Source organism: Numenius arquata, chromosome 2 (assembly GCF_964106895.1).
Source record: "Numenius arquata chromosome 2, bNumArq3.hap1.1, whole genome shotgun sequence".
In the NCBI taxonomy this organism is placed as follows: Eukaryota; Metazoa; Chordata; class Aves; order Charadriiformes; family Scolopacidae; genus Numenius; species Numenius arquata.
In genome coordinates this window covers 22,537,090-22,556,697 of record NC_133577.1, presented here as the reverse complement: position 1 = coordinate 22,556,697, position 19,608 = coordinate 22,537,090, and the positions used below count along the sequence as shown (strand labels likewise).

Genomic DNA, 19,608 nt, shown 5'->3' with positions numbered 1-19,608 from the left:
TTTTGTGAAGCTGTTGCAAGCAGAATAAAATAGATCAATGGATCATTAAACAAAAGAACTATAAAAAATAAAAAGAAAGGGCACCGTACCACCTTCATTAGAGCTTGCTATAGTAGCAACAGTGGTATTGGCTATATGTTAAGAACCCGGTAATTGAATTTTCGTTCATCTCATGTAGCATAGACAGAGATATGTTTCCTACCACAGAGAATAGTTTTAAAATTCTGTGTTAAGCTGTAAAGAAAAAAAAAAAAAGAAAAGAAAATCAGAGCAGCATGAAAGGGCCCTAAGTCAAGGCAGCAAGGAAAATACTCAAAGTGACCTGTGCATCGTCCTCATGTCATGGAAGATGATTCATCACAGAAATTAAGTCAACACAAACAGGCCTGGAGGGGAAGAGCAGCTGTCAGAAGCCTTGAAGACTCCCATGCCCAGAGCTTATGGCTGGGACAGAAGTGAACAACAAGAAAAGCAGTTTCTGGGGCTGTGCAGCACTTCTTCATGTGGTGTATTTCATATGCAAACACTATTTTTCAGAATTTCTGCAGACCTGCAAAGCTAAAATAACTGAACTAGTGAGATGCCTGAGAGCTCTCTCTTCTTCGTGCCTATTATTCAGTGATGAAGACCTAATTGTGGTGGTCACTACACAATTTACTTGTTTTGTCTGCACATCTGACAGTTCAAGATGCTTATTTCATCATGCATATTTATAAGAGGGAAACGAAGGGCAAAATTCTCGTCTCTTACTTATCTATTTTACTTATTTGCATTCCTTTTTAATAACATCCTTTTCCTGGACTTCTGATATTTTACAGCAATACCATGTGGGCAGAAAGTGTGGTAGGGGTGTGAGAGGGAGCACGATATTTTTAAGAAGGCGAAAAAGAAGAAAGTTTGCCATAAGAAGCAGGGAACAGTACAGAAGAAGCCCGGAAGCTTTATCATCTCACGCAGCACAGAAGCAAAAACCTTACACAGATCAGACACATATGCACACAAACACACATGCTTACACCATTATTGGTGAAATATAACTGTACCTGGGAAGGCAAATGGCTATCAGGTAGTGACAACGGACAGCAGGAGGGAGAAAGTCTGGCCAGAAGGGCAGAAAGCCCTTCTGCTGAGGGAGCACCACTGGATTGCAGACATCCTCCCAGAACAGAACATGATGATGCAGCCTGTGAACATCATCCACCAAGAGAAAGACCCAGAAATAAATTAAGTAGCACAAGGAGGGGAAAGCAACAGTGACTTGCTGAAAATGGTTCCACGTATACCCAGGCTCAGGACAAGCTAAAACCTCCCCAGCACCAAACGAAGCCAGATGTTACATAATGATGCAATGTGCTTAGAGGTCTACTAAACTTTTGGGGTCTTCATGATCTGACTCATAACACAGCACAGGAGTCTCTCCTGAAAAATATTCAGGAAGATTTAAAAAAAAAAAAGTTAGACTATTTTGCCTCTAACATACCAACATCGGTTTCTACTTGTAATGAAGCACCACTAAGATTCTGAAATCAGGAAAGCGCAGACAACAAGAAAGCTTCGAACAACCAAAAAACCCAATAAGTAAATCCAGAAGTAAAGACTCTGAAAGTAGCTGACATTAAAAGCACAATTCTGTTCTCTGCTGTCCCACAGGAGGTCCAGCAAACAGTCAGGTGCTTTGAGCAACCTGGTCTAGTGGGAGGTGTCCCTGCCCATGGCAGGGGGCTTGGAACTAGATGATCTTTAAGGTCCCTTCCAATTCAAACCATTCTATGATTCTATGATTAGCAGCCTGTGCACTGTTGTTAAAACCTTTTTGATGCTATAAAGCCATTTCATCCATCTGCTCTTTGTATTTGTGCTACCCTTCTATTCCCAGAGGATATTTTTAATATGTATGCATTTTCACAGAAATAGCCAAAGAAAACCTCAAATCACATATTTAAGAAAGACTTCCCTGGCAAGATTGCATGTTATCTAGCAAACAACAGATATTTTTTTGAAAGCATAAGGTGCAATTTGCTTTGCTGCTTCTAAATACAACTCTTTAAAGCTAAGATTTTTGTTGAAAGGCTGATGTGAATAAACATGGCTGCATTCAGACTTCAGTAATTTCACATAGCTTGCTAACCTCTAATTTGACTAGAAATTCCATGTGGACACACACTTTGAAGAATAATAAAATGTGCACAAAGCCATCTCTCCTAATGACAATACGTGACAGCCCATTCTGAATGGTACTTTTGCTAACTTAATACGTGAAACTGTATATAAGTCTTTTTCTTCCAACTTTTCCCAAGTAAACCAACTCCTCTTAAAAAACTCACCTTTTCTGGCTTTATCAGGCTTTGGCGTCAACTGAAGTTGCTGAACCCTTTGAGTATATTCCAACTAATCAGGTTTTCAACCCCCTGAGCATTTGTATTTCACTTTGAATTAATCTTTGTCAGATAAGCTCCAGGCATCACTAAAACAGAGTAAACTGGTTACATAAAACTTCAAGTTCAGTTCCTTGCGCCACTGGCCATGACAGTACTATAATAACTAATACACAGAATAGAGAATTACCCTATCTTCTCCACGCCCACTCTGGAACAAATTCCTACTAATTAAAATGGTTCCATGGGAAGGGTTGAAGAAGAGGTGGAGTATTCAAATATTTTGAAAGATATTTAATTGAATTTTTCTTTCAACCAGCATTCAGTGCACAGACAATAGTCCAGATGGAACCGTGCAATTTATTTTAATGGTGACATGCTATACAGTCACATGCATCTGTAGATATGGATAAAACCAAAACAGAAAGTGCTAAATGAAACTAAATATGAACAGAAGTATAACAGACTTCATCAGTTTTCATTGTGAAATGAAAAGAAACAAGAAAGGGAAACAACAGGTATTGAAAAGAGTAAGTCAAATAATTAACATGGTCTTATTTTATAATTAGAAGATTCAGGTTACACTAGTTAAAAACATATATTTCTGAAATGGTGTCCTCTTCAGTAGAGGATACAGAAATTATATATTTTGCCACCTTTTGCAATCTCCAGGAGAAAGCACTTCACACTGAAATACTCAGACCTGTTATCCTCTGATTTCGGTATGTCGTCTTTAGTTAAAACACAGACATGTCATGGTGCACACACCACCAGCTGCTCCCACTTTTTAAACACACCTCCACACAACCCCACACAAGCAAACTGAGATTTTGCACTGCTATCTCCTTGTTTTATAATAACGATTATGCCCTTTAGTTTAGCATTTAGGCCTGTCTGGATGAGCAAAACAACCACATTCTGTGGTCTCAGCCTCAATGAGAATCCCTGTCAAAACATAAGCCAACATATTTGTTAGCACGTTAACCGGCCAGGTTTTAACCTTGGCTTCCAACAGCCCTCAAGAAAGGTCCTAGGGTAACGTATCTAACATTTCGCAGTTCTTCAGACTCAAAGCATGCTGACAAAGGCTTTTTGTTTTCAAAAAGTCCACCAGGCACTGAAGATAAACAAAACAAAGCATTATTAATCTTCCTGAATATAACGTTTGACAAGAAAAATAAGCTTAGAAACAATGCTCAGCCCAAAGTTACACTGACTTGCTCTCTTGCTTCTGCACATTTCTACACCTGGACAATTATTCTTCATTTAAGATGTTCTCTTACACTCCCTGAAGCTTGCTTTAATAAGTTGCTATTTAATAGCATTTAGACCAAGAAAATAAAAATAATTTGTATTTCATAGTGAGCTGTAAGCCACTCAATATGATTTATTATAGCACAGGTTGTCTTAAGAGATGCTTCACATCAGCCCTGTGTTATTGCAGTGCTCAATGCAATTCATGTACTCTACAAATAATTATGCAAAAGCACATTATAGCAGTACTTTACTGACTAGCACAATGCATTTAGAATAAATACATAGTATCTTGCAACCCAATACCCAGGAGCTTGTCATTTACAGGCCATCAATACTGAACAACTTTCTACATAAGCATTGATCATTAGTAATTGTGCATGAGTAATAGCTTTATTTCTCACACAGATAACCCTAACTTTAGAAACTTTAATATTTTTTTTCCTCTGCAGTGATTCATGAAATAAAGTGTACATTTCCAGTAAAAGCTCTTTCACATTAAATATCCCAAGACTCTGGAATTTAACACTAATATGCTGAATTGGCTTCATCAAGTATTTTAACCTGTCATCTAATATACAATTGCCTTTCACAAGAAGTACAGATTTAGGATAAGCCAATGCAAGTTGCAACAAGGGAAATTCTGGGTAGGTAAGAGACAAAAAAAATTTACAACAAGGGTGGTGAAAAGCAGAATGCCCAGCAAGGCTGCAAAATCTCCATTCTTGGAGATATGCAAAGCTTAGAGAGATGGGGTGACCTGATCTCTCTTGAAAATTGTGGCCCTGCTTTGAGCAGGGGTTTGACAAGATGACTTCCTAAATTATTCTATAATTGTATGACAGTGTAGGGGATGCCCATAGGTACACAGGAAGTATATCCACACCAGGTGCCTTAATACCTGCTTGACGCTTTTGCATCTTACAGAAAGAGAACAGAACATAACTGGATGCAGACATAAGATTACTGTGCTTGAGGTATGATGGACTTCACAGCTTTAAAAGGAAGACACTCATCACTTTGTTCAGTTTAAAAGTGAGCCTAACTCTCACTGCTAATTAACCACAACTGTTGTAGGAGCATATCCTTCCCCCCCAGCCCTTCTGGATATATAGCCTGCCCCGAAAGCAAGAAGTGGCAGAGAATCCATGCTGGAAACGTGCCTGCTGACCATCACATAAGCGCAGCTATGGGATGCTTTCAGCCACCTAAAGTAGCAAGTGGTTTGAGGGAAGAGATTTGAGAACCAAAGGCAAGGAAGGGGAGACATGATAAAGTCAAGTGGTTGAATCACATCCCTGGACTGGAGACTTCAGTCTGTGCTCTCAAGGCACTTTGCGCATTTTTCAATAGATCAACAGGCATAGCATACGCCCTGTACACAAGACTTAGGCAGATTTTGAATGGAATTTACCAGACCAGGAAGCCACATCATGTAGAGAAAACACCTCCAAGGTGTGTTTAATTCAGAGAAAGCTACCATCTCCTGCAGAAAGGAGAGAAGCTGCTGAATAGGCAGTGACTTCTATCTTGCTGCTTTGAAAGGCTGCATTGGCCAGGTTGTGACACATTCCTACCAGCTCACTTTGCTTTTAAGTTGGGAAAAAGAAGAAGAAAAAACATAATAAAAATCTAGCACTTCATCAATGGACAGTTGCCACTCCCCCCACAACTATGGCCACCAGGTCTCTCTCTCATCTCAGCTGAGTGCTATAACCATTAGTCCTCTCCACTTTCACTCTCCCAGAGTCAGATCTCCTCTTGCCTGTTAGCCTTCTGGCCTTTTGCCAGATTTCTGTTTTTGCATTCCTGGATACAGTAAGGCCCTGCTTAAGAACTGTGATGGAGCATGCTCCTTGCCAGGACACTGATATCCTTGGCAGGTAAAAGCTTGTTCTGGGGCTGTAGGTTCAGATCCAGACAGGCTGCAGAGGACCTAAATGCAGAGCTTCCATATTCTGAACCAAGGACTCTAACCTCCACGTGACCATGCCATAGGTGGGCATCTACAATCATTGCTACTAGTTCTGATCAGAAACGGCTTTGAGGTTTGACAAAAGCACACAGCTATAACCTGACGTAGGAGATTTAAACTGTTCCTGAAGACTGTCACAGATGACCACTTAAGTGTGCTTACTTGTGCAGCCCAAACTAGCATTTATCTGTCCCCACTTGCAATACGGGAACTCCAGCTATGGTAAAGAGAGCAGAAGCACCTGCTCATTGGCTTGGTGACACTAAGTTGATCAACAAACAAAACTAAACCAGAAAATTTCCATTCAAGGCATCTTTTAAAAATGAACAGAAAGGAAATAAATTAATTATAAGTCTTCATTAAAGTTCTGAACCCACTTCAAATAATGAATGCCTGTATTCCCTCAAGTGATTGTGCTATTCATGGTGTTTGCGAGTGAAGAACTTGTTCCAAGTTCCTCCTGAACCAGTACTAATTTAACTCATCTTTAAATAATTTCCCAAAGATTTAAGTACAAGTCAAATACTGCATCAGCAATGTGAGAGAAAAAAAAATCTGAATATTCTTTCACAAGCAAATCCAAAACTAAGAGAAAACTCAAATCAAAGCACAGGTTCTCAGACAGACTGCTTGAGACTTTTTATTCCCCAATCTCAGAAACACAGGTGTAAGACACTATTAAAACAAGCTAAACTTAATTCAAGAAACTGTTTCCCATAACCTAATTTCAAATTTTAAACAAACCTCAAAAAAGAGGAATGTGTCCTCTATGAAAAGTTCTGCTGACTTTAAAAAAAGTATGTATAAATTGGTACACACGAGCAGCAATTTCTCATGAATGTTAATATAACTGAACTAAATCCAATAAACATGAAGAGAGGAAAAAAAATGCAAGCAACACAGTTATTGCTTATCTGGAAGAAATGCAAGTTAGGATAAACAGGAATTTTATTTTGTCCTGGTAACACAGCAGCAGTAACACTTTCAAAGTTCCATCACCAACATCCCATTGACTGCCACTAAAATTTAGGCCTCAAAGTGCTTCTATTGCTTTTGTAAATAAAGATGAGGTTTCCAAAAGGTTACCAAGAGTAGCTACCTTTCCATTTAAAAGAGCCATACACTGTGCATTTAACTGTAGGTGTCCTGGAAGCTTCCATGCTGCATCCCTTCCCCCACTACCTCGAGTCCACAGCCTGAGCCTAACCCTCATAACATCAGATTTTATTATGACTGGAAGTTTACTGAAGCATCTCTAATATTTATTTGGATGGTAACTAGTACACACTTTCAGGCTGTGAGAAATACCTTGTAATGACTGTATTACCAAGCTGGGGAAAAATTCCACCAGTTAACAAGAGATAGTTTAAACTCATAATAGATATTAAGAGTTGATGGATACATATGCTTTCTGTAGGTGAGGCTATACCATAAAAAAAAAAAGTGCAAGACCTTCAAATAACTACAAAGTCTTCCTTCCTGTGAAAGTATATTAACATTAGAACTTCAGCATCTGTTCTTAGAAAAATTTTAAAGTGTCTGAATCCAGCTAATTAGATGGCACAATTATCAAGAAAATAACTGACAGCCAATTCAACAGTACATTGAGAAGATAAAAGACTCTACATCACTGGCAACATGTTGAAATTTAAATACCTCTTTATTGTCCTTGGAAGATCCAGAGTGAATAGAATTTGATAGGAGGATGCTAAAGTGTCATCCACAGCCTTGCTTATTTCCTGTAGTTCTTTCAAAGAAACACAGCCAAGTAAAGCAGTCAGTTCACAGTCTTGTGACTGAATAAGCCTATCGTGTTCTTCAATTTCTCTTCTCAGCTGTTGATCTTTTGCTTCTAATATGGCCAGTCTTGCTCGGAGGTCTTCAATTTCTTTCTGCATAGAACAGAAACCTGAGTTTACTATGAACCCTGTAAAAGAAACCCTTCTGCCCCTAGAAAAATGCAGTATAAGTCTCAGAAGCAGCATGAATTAAGGTTGTACAATTTAGCACAACATTAAACAGGAAGACATTCTTTTGTTGACAGAAAAAAATTCTTAGGTCTGTTGTATTTAGAAACTCTAGTGCTTCTACAGCCTGAAACTCCCTACCTCCATTCCAACACCAAATTCCAGGTTCCTCTTCCAAAACCAACTGTTAGTCACCTTTTACATTTAAAATACATGGGTATTTCCCAAATTAAAAAAATCCCTCCCCAAACCCCCCAAAAATCTCAGTTCCACCATGACAACAGAATCTTTCTACAGACTGGCAGCTAAAGTGATCAACCATCTATCTGCCCTCCTGCAGAATATCCCTGCAACGGTTCCTCCTGGCTTCAAATCCAACATCAGACACAGGATGCAAGTGGTAAATCACTGACTGTCTGGATGTCCTTTTTATTATTAATATTTAATTTTAATTAAAAGCACAAAATCTGTCCCTTAACTTAAAATGGCCACAGCTTCAATCTCAGTTGCATTCATCTTGCCAGAAGTCCAAACTCTGTGCATTATGATACTGATGTTTCTTGCAATAGCACTTCCTAATTTTTCCTTGAAAACCCAGCAGATAGCTCAGCAACCCAGACTCCTCTAGGAAGTGCTCCTTCCTTGGGTGCAAGCTAATAAAGTTATTTAATATACGGCCCTTGGCTCATTTGTCCCAGAATTTGAAAAGTGAGTTTAAAAAAAAAAAATTCAAAGGAGGGCTACTTGCTATCACAGTAGTTAAATACCATAGTAGAGAATTTTATTCTATTCCTACATTTCTTACAGTCTCTGTGAAACTTCCCAAGCCACTTAAACTGTTATCTCAATACCCAGCCACAGAGTGGATGTTTACCATTTTCCATACAACCAACAAGAGAGGTCTCTGAAGTGCTATCTATAGACTCTCAACAGAAGTCAAAGCTCATAATTCCATGCTCTGACCATATTCAATTCAGCTAAAAAGAAAAATGAAAAAAAAAGAAAACCCACACACACAAAACCTTTTTCAGGTAAGTAACTAGGCATTACAAAACTGATATTAGAAACGACCACGTAGCTTTTTATGGCAATTCACTTCTTTATTATTCTCTAATTTCACTTTCTCTATCTGTAAAATGGCACTAAGAATATCTCTTCACCCGAAGAGATGTTACAGAGATAGAACTAAGTGGTTTTGAATCACTCAGATGCCACATTGATTAATGCTGTAAAACAAGCCCATTCACAAATTAATAAATCTGCATCGAAAAGAGTGTTTGAGTGGATACAGTAAAAGGGTTTTGGGGCCGAATACCAAGTAATGAAGATAAAATGCCATTATGAATATCTGAACAAGCATTTTCCATCTTCAGCAATGTATGAGGCAGGGATCCAGGAAAAAAAAAAAAAAAAAGGTATGCTTAAAGACTCTCATAAAACAGACATACTCTGCACAGATAACTGACTTTGGCACTTCTTTCCTTTGGAGTACCTCATTTTGAAACTTTAACGTTCTTTTAATGTTTTCAATGTAATCTAAGTGAAGTTTAGTTCACTAATGCTCATTTTGTCAACAAACATACTTTCAGGTTTGCTGCACCACAAGCTCCCTAAGTATCACTTTAAACAAGAAGAAACAGTCCTTGCATGTTAAAAGGTTGACTGGCTCAAAAATTTCGACTTATTAGTGCTGCACACTGGATTGATCAATTATTTTCCTCCTTTTTTGGTTTTAGATTTAGAGACAAGAGAACAGAGTGGCCCATGTTTCAACCCACAGGCATTTGTCAAGGACAGAAAGGTCAGCACGCCAAAAACATCAGTTTTGTTTCTTTCAGTCTCAAATTAGGCTTTTAGTGCGCACAAAGGACAATTCTGTCTCTGTGTTACTGGTTTGGGAATGCTGCCAAAATCTTAATAGGCCCTACTTAATACAAAGACCTTCATATTCTGTGAAAACGTAGTAATTGCAATCACTGCAATAAGCAACCTACACGGGAAAAGAAAGGGAGACGAACAGAATTTGGTTTAACAAACACACTTTTAGTACTGAAATGTTTTTACAACATAAATAGATACCAGAAGCACATAATCTGCATTCACAGAAAGAAAGCTGTTCTGCTCGGGAATAGTTCACAGGCGTTCTTGGGAGAATAGAAATTTTAGTCAGTAAACTGGAATTCTCCTGTGTTCTTTCCCAGAAATTCCAAGAAGCCTTTAATGTGCTCTTGGTCAGCCTCCAGGGACAGATAGACAGGACTTAAAAGTCTCAGCATGGAGCAGCAGATGATATTCAGCTCGCTAAACATAAGATGAAGTTTTACTTTTTGGATTTGAATTTGAACTGAAATTTCTGACACGATAGCTAATCAGTACTGATTGTAAACCTCCAGCTTCACTTATGGCTGGTATTCTCCATGAAGTACAGATTGCAGTAGAAAGATTAATATGTAAATTTTAGATACTGTCAAATCCCTGAAGACAAATGCAGAACCAACAGGAGAGAGGGCAGAGGGAGAAGGAAAGGAAAATAGGCTGAGAAAAAAAGAAAAAATAATAATGATGATTCCAGATCATGGTTGATTTGGGGCAGAAGCAATCCTTAGGGGATGCTGGAAGCCACCACACATCATAGGTCAGACTTCTCCAGAACCTGAAATTCATGATAATTTTGACCAAATGCTCATAAATAGCAGGCCTGCACATCAGTTTGTCTAATTTGTCCCTAGTACAACTACCTAGGAATAAAGATTCACCTGGAACAAGTACAAAAACATTAGCTGGCATGGAGTTGCAAGGAAGCAGTTTTCAGTTTGAACATCTTGAGGTCACTGACTAATGTCTAGATTACCCAAAATATTTTTGTGAACACTGATAATGTTGAACTAGACTATGTCTCCTCTTCTATGTTGATGAAATAAATCCAAAGAATACAAAAAGTGATGACTAGGATAAAAAAAAAAAACCAACAAATATTTCTTCATCTAAGTAATATTTTGCAATGGCCATCTAAGATGCTTTTCTCCATTTCTTTCCTTTTTTTTTTTTAATATATATTTATGCGTACGCACTCAAGAACATTATACTATCAGATCCACCAAAGGAATAAAAGTATCAAATATAATGATATTTCAAGACAAGAACACAGGAAAAAAAAGAAAACTATACCTACTAGTTCTATAGGATGTCACACTGCCAAGTGCAATCACCAAGGTTTAAGCGGTGGATCAAGACTTGCACTAGACAGTAAACTAAGATTTTTGAAGGACACTGTAAAGAAAGAGCTAAATTTTGCTTAAAAGGCTTGTAAATTTAAAATTGGACAGAAGCCATCTTAAAAACATTCCATTTGCCAAATTACCACATTGTGACATCACGTGTCAGTGCTAAGTTATTGTTGGCAAATGCCAACTGCTCCATGATGATTCCTTCATCCTTATGAAATGCATCAATCATCTTTCAGGAACAAAAGCTGGTAAATCATGTATTTATAGCCAATTCTAACCAGAAATGGATGAAAGATCGCTTCCTTCAAAACTTTTTGTCTTCAAATAAAAACTTCTGAAGATCAGTGAAATATTAAAATGGCAAATTAGAACATAAAGAGCACACTTAAAAAGATAATGAGGAAAGTTAAAGCATGCACACAAGCCACCGAGCCTTCCAGTTCTGCTTCTCTGTAATGAGATTAACACAACTCCTGTGGCTGCCATCTCCAATCATCACTTAGATTATCAACTGGACTACAGCCAAGGCTCTAATTGCTGCACAGAAGCAAAGTCAGTATTACAATAAATTTATTTAATTCTGTGTGACAGCTTACAAGCTTTTCCCACACAGCACTGGTTCTTACAGACAACTTTGCAGTCCTGTTACCTGTAGCCATTTCTTTTCTTGCAAAAGTTGGTTTCGTTTTGTGGCCGAAACCTGCATCCTCTCCTCGTAAGTGGATCTCAAAAGTTTATATTCGTTTTCATGCCAAAGCTGGGTTCCTTCATGTCTAACCCTTAAAAAAAAAAAAGTGACAGAAATTAAAAATTAGCATTATAACTGAGTATTGATGTCTTAAAGAGATGGTATTCTGATATTACCTTCAAAGTCATAACACCCCATCACCAGAACAATTAGATCTTAAACAGATACAGTTAGAGAACAAGAGATTTTTCCTTGGCATATCTTCCTTTATTATCTCAAACATTTATACTGTTTTTACAACACGTTGAAGGAGGAAAAAGGAAAACTTGTATAGCTTCAGGCTTCCCTCAGCTTTTTCATATTTCAGAAATTTATCCATCACTGCCTTGAAAGAGACAAAACTAAGGCATGTAATTTCTATCAACTAAGAGAAAACTCTCTTAGACAGAAGTTTAGAAACTTGCCAAAACCATTTTTGCAGCTTCTGTCAGCTTTTGGAGACTACACTAGAGATCATCTGGAGTGTTTGCTCTACAATGCCAAATTTTACTTCTCTCTTGCACAGCGAGTTCTTTCAAAATCGCAGTCAGTGGGATTCCTCACAGTGGTCGGTACAACCCTCAGCTGTAAATCTTTGCATGATTGGACCCCAAGGTAATTAGTGCATTACATTAACAGTCAAGTCTATAATCAGCTTCTCAAAACGCACCTGCAAACAACGCAAACCTATTTTGTCTTGCATGTTCCTGCATAAGGGCAAGCATGTTTGCAAAGCCAGTTGCATTCTTATGTCCAGCTCTAGAGACAAGTTCGTGTGTTTCCACATAAAGGATACAGATGCATTTCAATATCTTGGTTTTTTTAAAAAAAAAAAAATATATATATACACTGTCTTAAACAAAGAATGTTTTTGAAGCATGATTTCCCATTGTAATCTTGCAAAGCAAATACATCCATGCCATATACAAAACACGCTTCACAAGTCTGGTTTAAGCATGATTAATCACACAATTATGATTTCCATACACAGCTGTTTAACAAGTGTGTAGAACAAGAGGTTCCTGTCTTTTCTGCAGGACCATGAGGAAACGGTCCCTCTCTATGGGCTGAAGAATGTACTGAAAAAGCAAAATAAAACCCTGGCACTAAAATAAATGGCATTAATAGTTAAACAAAATAGACATAATTGCAGTGTAACTGTATTTCTGTAATAATAAAATAGATCCATGAGACACGCATATTGTGAGGTGCTAGGCCATCACTGTGTTGTGCCGTACAATCATTATAGATTGCTGTGGCTCCAACCAGCCACACTTCCCAGCAGCTCTGAAGCCGCCTTCTTTTAGTAAGAGCTGCAGCTTTCTGAGCGCTGTATGCAACAGAAATTTATGAATGGCTGGTCAAAATTTAGGAAACATTCCACAATAAACATAGGTTGTTATCAGAACCTCACTGGAAATCCCACATACACCTGCCTACTTGGTACTAAGGAAACAGAGACAAGTTCTCTCTATCTCACCAAACCTGGGTGACTGCATGAACACAGCATTGTTCCCAAGCTAAACCTAACCAAACCTGGCTCCTACCACCTGCCCCCAATATCCTGTGTCAACACCAAATACATTCACCTAAAAATTTATCTCATAATCTAATCAAGTAAAACAAAACTAGGACATGAATTTCAGTCTCATGTATTGAACAAATAACCTGCCATACACACTTTTTATTTTAAAAGTTCTTTATTTGGAAAAAGATGAGACTGGATGAACCACAGTAAAATTGCAATGATCTGGTCTTCTGGCGCTAGTCTGATCATCCAGGTGAAAAAAGAAACCTTGGGTATATTGGTTTTGCTCCAATTCAGAATGAAAATAAAAACTGAAGCCTTCAAATTTTCCTTGAAGAAGTGGTCATGTTTTCCACCCTGTACTATCAAAAAAAAAAATACTGTCGGAACAGAAAAATTTTCAACACCCCAACTGAAGACAAAGGGTACACTTGCCACATCAACAAGAGTGTCAGAGCACAGACAAAGTCATGTGAAAGGCTACAAGAGTCAAGCGAGAAAAAGAACAGGTGTCATAATAACAGTCAAACTCAAGCTCAAAGAAAGGAGTGTGCACAAGACAGAAAAGCAAAGAGGATATTCATCTGACCCTGAAGAATGGCACTGCTCTCAGACCTGTGCAAAGAGAAGAGTTACAGATATAATCATCCGAAGAACAGAAACACTTTCATAAATGTTATATATAAATTTTAATAACATAATAAAATATAAATTTTATATTTTATATATAAAAATATAATACATAGGAAAAAATAAGCAGACTATGTATTTCAAACATGCTTTATTGACTCAATTTCTATGAAACTGAAGACAACACCACCTCTAAAGCCAAAATCATTATTACATATTAATACATACAGCAAACATGTCTTAATGACAAAATATAGAATGTTGTATCCTAATCTTTTGGAAATGATAAAACAGCTTCTTAGAGCCTCAGAAGGTAGAAGAAAACAGCTCTGAGGGAGTGCAGTTTGTTTTAAACCTGCCTCACTAGTATATAATATAAATAGAGGCTAAAAATACCCTTAAAATTCTCAAGTTTCACTATAAAATCTTATTTTCTGATTTTATCCCATTTTCATGTCTATCAAAAATTACACCCAAATGTATCGGCTAGCACACTGCAGCTTTTATATGTACAAGCTGCCAGAAAACAAAAGGTTTTTCTTCTTTCATTTGTGCTATTGCATTTGAGGACAGCTTCCAATACCTATGAAGAATCCTCTAACAATAGTAACCAGTAGCATAGCTGAAGACAGACCTAGAAATTGAGACAACTTTTTCTTCCTAAGCTAACTACCTCCCTTGGGTCATCCAACGCATCTTGCATTCCCCCAACCTTTGAAGTTGTTATCCCTTCAAGAGAAGGCTGAGAATTTATTTTTGTGACTTTGTACAGTGCTGAGCACATTACTGCCACCTAACAAGCGATGCATAAAAGGAAGCTCCCAAAAATCTATTCATATCAAAAAAGAATCTGTTTTTACTTTATATTTAAATATGCTTTCATTGCATGAAAAGGAGCATCAGAATTAACTCCACAGGGAACCATTGCTCAAGCTGCCTTGCTGTCATATGCTCAAGCTGCTGCGTTGAGGATTCAATCCCATTCCCACTCAACATCAGTGAAAAGCGTTCCATTTAATTCACCAGTTCATGAACAATGCTTTTCAGGGCAATTCTGAAAGACTTGTAGAAAGAAAAAAAAAAGGGGGGGGGGGGGCGCGAGGGGGAGATTTTCATAAACAAGCTCCATATCGATATGTTAGAAGGTCCTTAAAACTCTCTATTAAAATTATTCATAAATTGTATTCCACATTTTGACACAAACAGAAGCAGCACTTTACATAATAAGGAATAAAAAAACTTACCGATGATCAGCAGCCCAGCGCAATGCTGCTTGAACCTGGGTAATGAACCTATCCAAAAAACTGCTAACTGAAGGATGCCTTGAAGGAAGCTGAAATTTTAAAGAATTTTTCTCTTTCTCCAGTTCTTCCAGTTTCCGTCTAAATTTATCAGCTAGAAATTAAATTTAAGAAAAAAAGTTACTTAACAGTGACAAAAAGGTTCCATTTTACCTGAAGAAGAAAAAAGGTTGATAAACAAAAAGTAAAATCCACCTCACAGACAATTCTTCCCCTTTTAATAAAATATATCAGTCTGTTTTTTTCAAAGATGAATTACTAAGACTACAATGGAAAACATCAGATAACCAGGATGCTAAGCTACTTTCTTTTATGACAAGGACAAAACTGCAGGCTTCCTAGCACTTTCACAGAGTTTTAATTTGGTAAGGCTCCAAAGAATTTGCTCAAAGTTTTCATCTGTTCTCTCTTCCTAGAGTAACAGCTCTGAATTCAATTCTATGAAAACTCCTTCTTTTCACTCCTCCAGTTTTTAAACAATCTTAGATGGCAGTTACACATTTAAAGTCTGACTTATTAAAAAATTGCATTGTTAGTAGGTCAAAAACTGAAGAATCACATATGGTTTCTCAGCAATACATTCCAGCAGAAAATACACGTGCAATTATAGCAATTAAACAGTTATCTCATTCCAGGCTCTCCTGAATTATGCTTATTTTATCATCCAACAAAAATGTTTACTTTCAATTTAAATAAAAATAACAGTGGTTCTTAAGAGATTGCTTTGACTCTACCATAACTCTATAAATTTCTTAAACACTTCTCTAAGTAAGTTAGTTCTTATTTGTTTTCTCTCCCTGTGTAGAAAACAAAGGAACATAGTTCCAATTACAAATTATTATTTCTGGTATATATATTCTCTATTCTCTGTAGTGCCAGTATACTAGCAAAATTACATACATGACAGATAACAAGCCTGGCTGGTCCAAGCCAGAACATCTTTGATGATACATTAGTCAAATCAGAGAGCTTTGAGCTAGTTCACAAATGGAAAACCTTTACAGATCGGTACTTTCCTTGTGACCTCGCTGTCTACAATTTTGCATGATTAGCATTCCGTCCCTTCTAACATTTTCAATACAACATGTTACTATCAGAATAACATCCATCTGTGCATGCTTTTCACTGCTTATTTTCTTTCTTTATCCTCAAAAGAATTTTAACAAGAGGGGTTTTTTACATTTGCTGGTTTAGTGAGATGATCCATTTTTTACAATAATCTATCATTAGCATTGATCTCCCTTCTGCTTCTGTGCCAACAGGGTGGAATAAAGACAGAACATACTAATGAGACTAGATCTTATCCCTAGGCCAGCAGGAGGCAGGGAGGCACTCCAGGGCAGTGGAGGTGAACTACATCTGTGGTGCGTTTCTCAGGAACCATGGCTGAACAGAGTTGTTCTATCCCTATCACCAAAAGGAAACTGGAATTTGGGCCCAGAAGAGACTTCTCAGCCCATACTTTGATGAGAAAAACATCAGCATTTACATTGTGTGGAATTTCAAACACGGCCATCAAAAGTATCACAGTTACAAACAGAAAAGTAAGGGTTGGATTGTGATCAATGACTACTGAATGCCAAAACACACGGAAACACCTCCTTTTACTCAAACCATTCACTACTGGGCTTCATGCGTTACCAAGTAGTTGTAACAACACCCTACAGCCAATAAACAATTGTGCTTCGACATAATTATGCTCACGCTGTGTTTGTGTGTCCAGTTGTTCATCATTTTACTCCTACCCATCCTGGCCCTAGAAACAGGCTATTTTGAGAAGGAAAACAGATGAGGGGATCCACACGCCAATTCATTCTCTCTCTCATTAATTCTTGGCTGCATCCTGCTTCACATACTCCAGTCTACACAGAATTCAATTAGTTTCTACTAACAGACGTTTCTAAATAATTTGTTTCACTGGCATTTTATAAGTGCTATTGCTGGCCATATCTGCTCGTTATCACTCAGCACTAAAAGATGGTTTACCCTTTCAGCACTACAGTTAGGGGTCACATCTCAAAAGACTCCACCACCACTGAGCTGAACACTGCAGCACTCAGCTTTTAGGCTCCTCTCCTGGAAAGGAGACCCGTTGGTTTGACCTGGCTGACGTGTTCAGTGCATGAAGGGACCAAGGCACCCCAGTGCCAGCTGCAGAGCATGGAACCATGCAAATAAGGCTTATCTCAGTCCAGCTTTTGGTGCTGCAACTCAAGAGATCTGGATCAAGCAGATGTAACAGAAGCGATCAAAAGTCTAACAAATAGGACATACGAAAAAGACGGCAATAAACAAGGTTCCTCGATCTAGTGGAGATAAAAACTGAAGGGAGTAATTTCTAGTACTATTACATACCAGGAAGCTGCAAAGAAAGCAGCAATATTTTTCACCTCTCCTCAGAACTTGAGTCCTCAGTAACAAACCTGAGGTGCAGCAAAGGAGATGAAGAAAAACTATTGGAGATAGTAAAGCACTAACCGCTTGGAACATCCAGTAAGTCTCCACGAGCCTTGGTTTTCAGGTCAAATGCCTCTTGGGAATAGCTCTGGCATAGTTTATAAGGTTGAGGCCAGCAAGATGAAATGTGTTCTCCTGAGATCCCCTCCCACCATATTTTCTAGGATTTTCCAGCCAAGAAGCAGACACAGAAGGCCTTTGCTGTTTGTAAGCTATCAGACTCAAGGACACCACTTTCTTTTACCTTCATTTTAGTGTTTTTAGCACATTATTTCAACACAGAAAAGACCTTCATAGAATCCCAGATCTCACTGATGGACTGAGACACCAAAAGAAATCTCATGCACTCAGATACCTCCATCACACACAAAGAATTAAAACTTTGTTCCTTTGTCCCATACTTCATAGATTCATAGATTGGTCCAGGCCGGAAGGGACCTCCAAAGGTCATCTAGTCCAACCTCCCCGCAGTCAGCAGGGACACCCCCAACTAGACGAGGTTGCCCAGGGCCTCGTCGAGCTTCACCTTGAATATCTCCAGGGAAGGGGCCTCAACCACCTCCCTGGGCAATCTGTTCCAGTGTTCCACCACCCTCATAGTAAAGAACTTGTTCCTAATATCCAATCTAAATCTCCCCTTCTCCAACTTAAAACCATTGCCCCTCCTCCTGTCACTGCAGGCCTTTGTAAACAGACCCTCCCCAGCCTTCTTGTAGGCCCCCCTCAGGTACTGGAAGGCCGCTATTAGGTCTCCCCGGAGCCTCCTCTTCTCCAGGCTGAACAACCCCAGCTCCCTCAGTCTGTCCTCATAGCAGAGGTGCTCCAACCCCCTGATCATTTTAGTGGCCCTCCTCTGGACCTGCTCCATCAGGTCCATGTCCTTTCTATATTGAGACCTGCACACAGTACTCCAGGTGAGGTCTCACCAGAGCAAAGTGGCAGAATCACCTCTCTGGATCTGCTGGCAACACTTCTTTTGATGCAGCCCAGGATGTGATTGGACTTCTGGGCTGCGAGTGCACATTGCCTGCTCATGTCCAAAATAAGTCATTTAACACACAGCTTATATGCAAAAAAAGCACTCCCTCCATTTGATGAAGTTCTTAAATGAAGGAACTTTAATGTATTCAATACATACTGTTTTACAGACAAGCATTTGGAATAAGGCTTAATTTTCTTTACCAGCCTTTTATCTCACTGTATTCTATCCCTAGCTTGCTGCCCTGCAGCAGTCCTATGGATACCCTAGAAGAAGCTTCTACTTCAGTGTAAACAGCAAAAGTCAACCCTTAAATTACCTTCCATCCCAATCCATTACTGCCTCATGCATTTCAGACACCCCACTCAATTTAAAGCCAACCCAGGGTACAGACCTGGAAGACGCTAACTGCTGTTCTCAATTAAACAGACAGCAGTCAGAGAACTGCATTGTCTCCAAAGATCATGTTTTGTAATAGCTTTGAGCAAAGGAAGCAATTTCCATAATTTTTAATTGACCATATGAGAACATCTGGCTACCTCTACTTCCTACATATTCTGATACTGGTTTTATTCCCTTGAAGAGAAGGCTCACTATCAGAACTATTTATCATCATTTAAAAAACATTTAAGAAAATCATGACAGTAAGGGTAGAACCTCATTTGCCACCTCCTGCATATATTTATGTCTGTTCTTTGCTGACAGGTGAGGAGACAATCAATCATGCTATTCTACAAATTGCTGGACATTAAGGAAGTGGTTCTTCAGGTATTTCAACTATAGAAAGCCATTTGATCCTGCCCCACAATCCTGTAAACCACCCCCTCCCTCTTTCGCTCACATCCCTCAAAAATCTGAAGGATCTAAACCAGGATTTATGCAGGGTTTACATGCATAAATCACACACTGCAGCCCTAAAAATCTTCTTCTTACCTGCTAGATACTTCCAGAGCTGGGTAATCTCCCCAGTATTCACTTTCTTAAAAACTTAAAGCTTCCAAGATGACTGCAGTGTTTTTGTATGCTCAGCATTAAAGATATTGTCACCTATTCTTTAAGAACTAAAGAAGTCCCAGGTTCAGATCCAAAGACAGCTCTTTTAGCTGTCTGTCTCCAACCGCACACAGTAGCGGACCTTTAGAGAGAAGACTAAGAACCAGGGTGCAAAGCGCCCCTTTACCTTGGTAC

The 19,608-nt window shown here is 38.6% G+C and overlaps 1 protein-coding gene across 1 annotated transcript in view; it reads right to left on the bottom strand.

Moving 5' to 3' along the window:
* Positions 1–19,608, bottom strand: part of DISC1 (DISC1 scaffold protein) — a 207,306-nt gene that overhangs the window by 131,244 nt on the left and 56,454 nt on the right. The window contains exons 4-6 of the mRNA XM_074164698.1: positions 14,928–15,078; positions 11,448–11,577; positions 7,261–7,496 (exon numbers count right to left, since the gene is read on the bottom strand). Coding sequence (XP_074020799.1) covers positions 7,261–7,496; positions 11,448–11,577; positions 14,928–15,078 — 517 coding nt within the window. The remainder of the gene's footprint in view (positions 1–7,260; positions 7,497–11,447; positions 11,578–14,927; positions 15,079–19,608) is intronic.